Here is a 6,998-nt window from a genome sequence, read left to right on the forward strand (position 1 = left end):
TCTCTTCTTGGACATCAAATTCGTTGGTTCTTTACAAGCTGGCTTATATATGACTTAGTCATTCTTTTTTAGGTCAGCAAATGTGTCTGGTATTTGATTAGCTAGCTTTGTAAATGTATAATCTTTGGACTTCTATTTCACATTCTTTAGTCCGAGGATCTTGCCAAGACAATGATGGTTGATTCCATTCTGATTTCTTTTACCATTTTTTACCAGCTTTATTATTTTTTTCTCCTTCTGGTCTTAAAATGATCCGTGTACCTGGCCTCAAATATAATCATCTATAGTTGGCTCAAAGTACTTTATTATTGTGGGAGAATCATATACAACATATATCCCCATCCTCCTTTTGAGGTCTCATCTTAGTTCTCTGTGGTGGAGCAATTAGTACATAGACAACACATCCAAATGTCTTATGATGGGGTATGTCTGGCTCTTGACCCGTTAATAATTGTGATAGGGGATATCTATGCTCACTAAATGACCTGATGCGTATTAACTTAGGTGAATGTAAATTTCGTGTGGTCCAAACTGTGAATGAGAGTTTTGACCTCATAAGTTATGGTCTATCAATACTTTTAATTTGTCTCCTTTAAAATTTATGAGTTACTTAACACATTTATTGTATATTTAATACGGGATTTTTTTTTGCAAGTAGTTAATTTTTCGAGTACTTCCAGCGCAAGCTTAGTTATTTATCACGCAAAATATATCAGAGATGTTTATTGCCACAGTTGGCATAATAAATCCGTAAATAACTATTTAATGATCAGATAATACTGCAAATTCGAATTTTATGGTATAATAAAAATATTCTCCAGCGTAATATTTTCTAGAGGACTTTCTAAACCTAAATTTATGATATAACTATAAATACAGAGACCAACTAACGGCATAACTCACACTTTTTGCAGCCTATATTTTTATAGATTTAGATATTGTAAATGAGATAGAAAAGTTTTCAAAATGAGATATATGTTTTTGTTTTCTTGCCGACAAATGAGTTGCAGATATAATTGGGACACTAATTGTTTTTATTGGTTAGGGCTAATATTTTGTTCTTCAGATCAAGAGCCCATCAACTCTTCTGACCATTACATGTGTCACCAGGTCCATATCGTTTACTAGCCATGAGTTTGCACGAAAATATAATAATCTACATCTTAAAAACATACAATTTGCTAATGAATGAATGTTACAAAAAAGTGCTTATGATTGAACACACATATTATATACGTTTTTTGAAGACATGGTTTTGATTTATTTGAATAGAAAGTAATATAACATTGATAAGAACAACAAAGGAACCATGCACATAGGTCAGACCAATCCACATAGCTCAAACAATGCATAAATTATACATGTTGTTAATGTATTCCAAAAATGTTTACAAAATTAAATTAGTTACCCAATACTCTCACTCCGCGCAAGGCGCAAGTCTCTATCTAGTTCCTAGTTATTCCTAAAATTTTATTCTTATAGGTTCCTTTCTTATTTGTTCCTACTGTCCCGTGATAGTTACTAGTTAGACATTAGAATTGGATTCTTTTAAATACCTACTTTTAGAACCTACAATTAGATACTAATATTTATATATACATACACACATATATGTATTTTAAGAATTCCATAAAAAATCCCATTGGGATGCTCAGTGTAACAAAAGACCGAGAATGTATAACACAAAATCATATAGTTCAATAGGAAACACAACTAAAAGCCCATGCACGTCCATGCATGCAAATTAACTAGTAGTGCACTACTGCTTAATTAGGAGAACAAGACGGATGAGCAATAAGTCACCAAAAGAGCATTGGAAATGATAACCAGATTTAAAAAAAAAATAGATTTGGTGATTATTAAAAAAATCATACAAGGGTCGGATCAAGCCAATAAGGAGGGCCAGTGAGATTGTCGAGTTTGGCGAGCTCGGTGAAAGTCTGAGTAGCGAGATCGAAGATGTAAATGCGACCAGTGTCGCCGAATTCGACGAAGTATATGGAGTTCGGTTCGAGTCCAGGGTAATTGGTGGCATTGACGCAAAAGAGCTCGTTCTGACCGTAGAAAATGCAGAGATCTCCTATGTCTTCCGTGTACGACTGGCAACCATTGTCGGAATCTACCTTGAGTACCATGAACCGCTTGGTACTATTCACGACATGGTCCTCCTCCTTCTCGTACTGTTCCCAGTACGGTATGGGGTTCCCATCATGCTTTACCTGGATAAACCTGCGGTGTGAGTAAAGTCACAGTTCAAGATTTTGTAATTAAAAAAAAAAAAGCTTTAATAATTTTTTGTGTGAAAGAGAATAGAAAAAAAGGAACTTTGTTTACCAAATAACGACTAGCAAGTCGCCAGAGGGAGTCTGAACCATTTGGTTGTAGGGCACACACCATCTGAAAAGCTCGTACTCGGTGTTTGAGATGTCAGGGAGACAAAAAGAAGAAGCTAGTGGTGGGTAATAAGTCAGTTGATGGAACTGGGGAGATGGGTGGCGGACATGGACTATAGGCATGTTGTGAGTGAGATAAAAGGTTGAATCTTTGTCGGAGAAAAAGACACGGGACTTTTGGAATTCGAGAGGGAGAGAATGCTGCAAGTGAGTCCATTTCGATCCATTGCCAAGATTGCAGAAAGAGATGGAGTCGTCCCACTTGAGGGCAAACGTGACGGAGGAGTCTGAGTCTTGTGATCCGTCAGGACAAGAGGAGAGAGATGCGCCGTAACCGCTCGGGGGACAACAAGGGTTAAAAGGACGATGAGAGTCAGAGGGAATAGGGTCAAAGGGAGGAAGCGAGATAACTCTTTGCGATGACTTTGGCACCGTTGGATTGAACATATTTGTAACATGTACGGTCATATCTTCTGTGTTCATACTAGCTACCCAGCCTCGTGACGAACCGATGTAATTGCTAGACTTTCTACACATCTTCTCAGGAATTATCTGATTACGAACCTTCACCGTCTCCTTTTTCATTGGGTCGAAGTAGTTTAAGTTTACCACTTTGCCGTCGACACCATCATCTCCCACAACCTCCATAGGAAGCAATAGGTACGGTGGTGATGACGTCACACCCTCCAAGGAGGATAAACTGCGAACCACAGTTTGCATCTGTCATCACCACACGACACGCACCAAAACTTGTTATTATTGAGAAACACGAAAATAATGACCGAAATAGAGAAAAAAAGCTTACCGAGTTCGAACTCAGACCACGAACTGGTTTAGCCAACCCTACTTGCAAGAATCTAAACATGTTTTGTGGTTTCTTGCAGCTGCAGATTTTTTGTTTTGGCTCTCTCTCTCTCTCTACGAAGAATCTTTATATATATCTTCCTTACTGTTGGAAAAGGAATAAAGATTTGGAGACTAATATTATGTGATTGTGTAAATATTATTATTTCCTTTCTTTCTTTTCTTACCATCTTGCACATAAATATGTATTCCATAGACACGTACAGACTAAGAAGGCTCGTTTCCCTTTCCTTTTCTGTAACGTGTGAAAGAAGTATGTATATAAAATTCAAACCTTTCATTGGTTTTCCATTCAAGAAGGCTCCCTTTCCCTTGGACACCGGTGAATAGCTGTTGTATCAAGGAAATGGTATAACAAGTATCGAACACAGAAACTTGAAGCAGAGTTTGTTACAAAGTAACCATGAGGAGGGTAGTCTTTTACCTAATAGGACTGAAGACAACGCCAACTACAGGGACCATCCCAATGGTCAGGCCAATGGAAAGTGGAAACACACACAAAAGGGAATCTGCATATAAACATCATTTGGTTTTGTTTATAAATGAAACAAACAGTTATTCAAATGAGATTTGAGCAGAAACATATATTTTATATACCCGTGAACGAAGTTTGTAGTTCCATCAACAGGATCAACAATCCAAGTTGGTTCATCTGCTAATTCTGTCACACCATTTCCAGCTGTTGTTGCTTCTCCTATGAACTAATCCATAAACAAAATACTAACAATCAATGCAGTCGAAGGAAGAAGCTACCAAAAGCAAATTCAGTATCTATAGAAAAATGCCCACCACTACTTGTTCAGAGGAAACCAATATTGAGAGCCTATGATAATTGTGTGAACAAGAAATCAAGAAAGGGATACTAATAAAAACCTGGCCTTCGTGTTCAACATGTTTGGTCTCGTAAAAGACTTTACGAATAACCTGCACAATGTAAAATTGTAAACCAAAAGGATCCAGCTTTAATATATGATCAGCCACGAGATCGATCGAACTCAAGGGAGAGAGAAAGATAAAGACTTCTCCCGCTTTCTGAGCTGCATTAATGGCGGCAGCCAAGAACTGATCTAGTGAAACTTCATCAAACAACGAACAACAAAAAATGAGAAAGAGGCAAATCAAAGAGATGAACTTAGCGGAGAATGGACGTGTCTTTACCATTGTCTGCCATTTTCGATGATTGGAGGAGGTTGCGAGGAGTCGAAAAGAATAACGGTTTGTGTTTCGGTGTGGTTCAGACAAGAAGCCAGAAGTCAACAACAGTTAGCGGTTTCTCTCCGGATCGTTTTTGTCTTTTCCGGGTCGAGCCGTTTCGAGTAGCATTTGGGCCTACTATTATCCACTGTATTAGCGAATTAATTATAGCTTACTCTTGATTACTTGAATCATTCAATGTTTGACTAGTGACAAGATTTTTGAGAAAAAAACAGAGAACCAATATGCTTAGATATACATATTTCAAGAACATTTGTCCATAATGTTGTACTAGTGAAGAAATTGTCGATAATAATATGCTCTGATAATAAATTAGACGTTCACAAAACTTACAATCATATTATCTGATAATATTATGCTCTGATAATAAATTAGTTGTTTGTATTATACTCCATCCGTTTCTAAATGTAAGTAGTTTTAGTTAAAAACATCAATTTTAAAAAATTTGTTAGTTTTTAAAAAGTATCATTTAATGTTTAAATTCAACCAACCATAAAAAAACATGTATTATTTTATTGGTTACACAGTATTCAAAAAATATCAAATTACATTGAATTGTCAAAACAACTTATATTTCGAAACAAATTTTTTTCTCTAAAACTACTTACAGAGAGTAGCCGATTTTTGGTTAATTAATTATGAAAGTCGCAAGGAACCTTTTTGTGATCAGACTCATTTACTCATTACATTAAAAGAAATTCAAACTCCATAGAGGAGGAATTGCAAGATAGAAAATAGACACCCAACCATTGTTGTCTTAGGGGATAAGTTATGCCAATCGTTGGGTGTTAATGAATTCTCACACTTTTGGGGATGAATTTAAATATGCTGAAAGCCTCGAGAACATCAATATCTACACAGTAAATATATTATAATAATTTATTAATGTTTTATTTTCAATTTTAAGTAACTTTACAATTTATATAAATTTTATTTTAAATAATGACATATTACTTTAATTACACATGTGATTTTTGATATCTAATATTTAGTCAGTTTGATAAGTATTTAAATATATTATATCACATAAATTTCTTTGAATTCAACTATAATGTCTTTTGTCTAAATAAATAAAATGTTGATTAATTTCTTATTTACATTTATATTAGTTGTTATCTTAATTAGTAAGATTATGTACAACTTTATATAAATATATATATTGAAAATTAAATAGAAAGAATAAATAAAAGTTGATTGATTCAAAAGTACATAAATGAATACAACAATAATATATTGAAATTTATTTAATATTATTAAACAAAAGAATTAGATTTTCTTGGGTATTTTTTTATGTGTATATTGGATTGTACAAATATAAAGAAAAATTAAATTAAAACCAAAGTAAATATTAAGCAAAAACACAGATTTTTTCAATATGGTAAAATATAATACTTTTAGTTTTTAAAAGTTTAAAAGTTATGCTAGTTAAATTTGTAGTTATTTGATAAAAATAGTTTTATAGAAAATAATTATTTTCTAATATATATTATCTTGCTTAAAATATTTGTTTTTAGATATTATTTAAACATATTTAAAATAAATACCAGTTTTCTTAAATCATGTTATATAAGTAAAATGTTTTTCAAAAATTTATAGATATTTTTTTTACATTTTTAGACTAATAAAAATGTATAGAAAATGTGGATAATTTTATTTATAAAAAATAATTACAAAAATGAGTAAATCATCTCAATAATAGTAATTATAGTCTTTTGTTGCTAATAATGCTTTGATAATAAATTACAAATATGAATATACATTTTAAAAAACTTTTTAATTAAGTTTTTGTGCCACTGAAAGACTATTTATTCATAGATTTTAATATTTATTATTTTTCAAAGTTCTAAAAATTGGTTTAGGGGGAGCCTAGGCGGCAACTCGGTCCTATCCGAAATGATTTTCTTAAAATCTGATTTATACTGATTTATAAAATTCAAATTGGTTTAAACTATCCTAAATCAATTAAAATCAGTTTAAGTTGGTTAAAATCGATTTAAATTTGTCTAAATATGTGAAATTAAAAAATATTATTATTATAATTCTACAAATTTGTCTAATTTTTTCTGTTTTGTATATCTAATTATCATAATTCTTCATAATAATTTTATAATTGAACTTAAAAACTAAAATATGTCATATAAATGTATACTATAAAAAAATCAATATTTGCTAACGTCTAGACCTCGCCTAGGCCCCGAATAATCCGCATAGTCGATAGTCCTCCATAAAATTCCTAGTAACCGCCTAGCGATTTTTAGAACATTGTTATTTTTTGTCAACTAAAACAACCATAAAACATACCTAAATTAATTATCAAAATTAATGTTAAAACATAAACGTAAAATAAGTAACTAATAAACATGACTAATTAATGCGGATGAATATTTACCATTAATTAATTAATAAACATGACAAAAACGTTTAACATTAGTTTTTTGCTAAAATTTTTTCTATTAAATTGCATGAGAAAGAAATGTTTTACAAAGCGTAGCTTAGTGGCAAATGCCTAATAAAGAACCGGACCCG

General features: G+C 32.4%; 1 protein-coding gene across 2 annotated transcripts; it reads right to left on the minus strand.

The window, feature by feature from the left end:
• Positions 1-1,808: 1,808 nt before the first annotated feature.
• LOC106333396 lies at positions 1,809-4,495 on the minus strand. 2 transcript variants are annotated; one of them, XM_013771847.1, is made up of 8 exons: positions 4,416-4,495; positions 4,278-4,333; positions 4,131-4,181; positions 3,855-3,958; positions 3,682-3,766; positions 3,199-3,587; positions 2,335-3,113; positions 1,809-2,229 (listed from the first exon to the last, which is right to left on the minus strand). In XM_013771847.1, the coding sequence occupies exons 6-8, from the start codon at positions 3,256-3,258 to the stop codon at positions 1,869-1,871; spliced, it is 1,200 nt and encodes a 399-aa protein (XP_013627301.1). In that variant the 5' UTR covers positions 3,259-3,587; positions 3,682-3,766; positions 3,855-3,958; positions 4,131-4,181; positions 4,278-4,333; positions 4,416-4,495; the 3' UTR covers positions 1,809-1,868. The 2 variants fall into 2 exon arrangements, with proteins under 2 accessions (XP_013627301.1, XP_013627299.1); XM_013771845.1 differs by having other exon boundaries at positions 4,131-4,333.
• Positions 4,496-6,998: the final 2,503 nt, after the last annotated feature.

The sequence above is a fragment of the Brassica oleracea genome, chromosome C3, assembly GCF_000695525.1.
Source record: "Brassica oleracea var. oleracea cultivar TO1000 chromosome C3, BOL, whole genome shotgun sequence".
NCBI classification, from domain to species: domain Eukaryota; kingdom Viridiplantae; phylum Streptophyta; class Magnoliopsida; order Brassicales; family Brassicaceae; genus Brassica; species Brassica oleracea.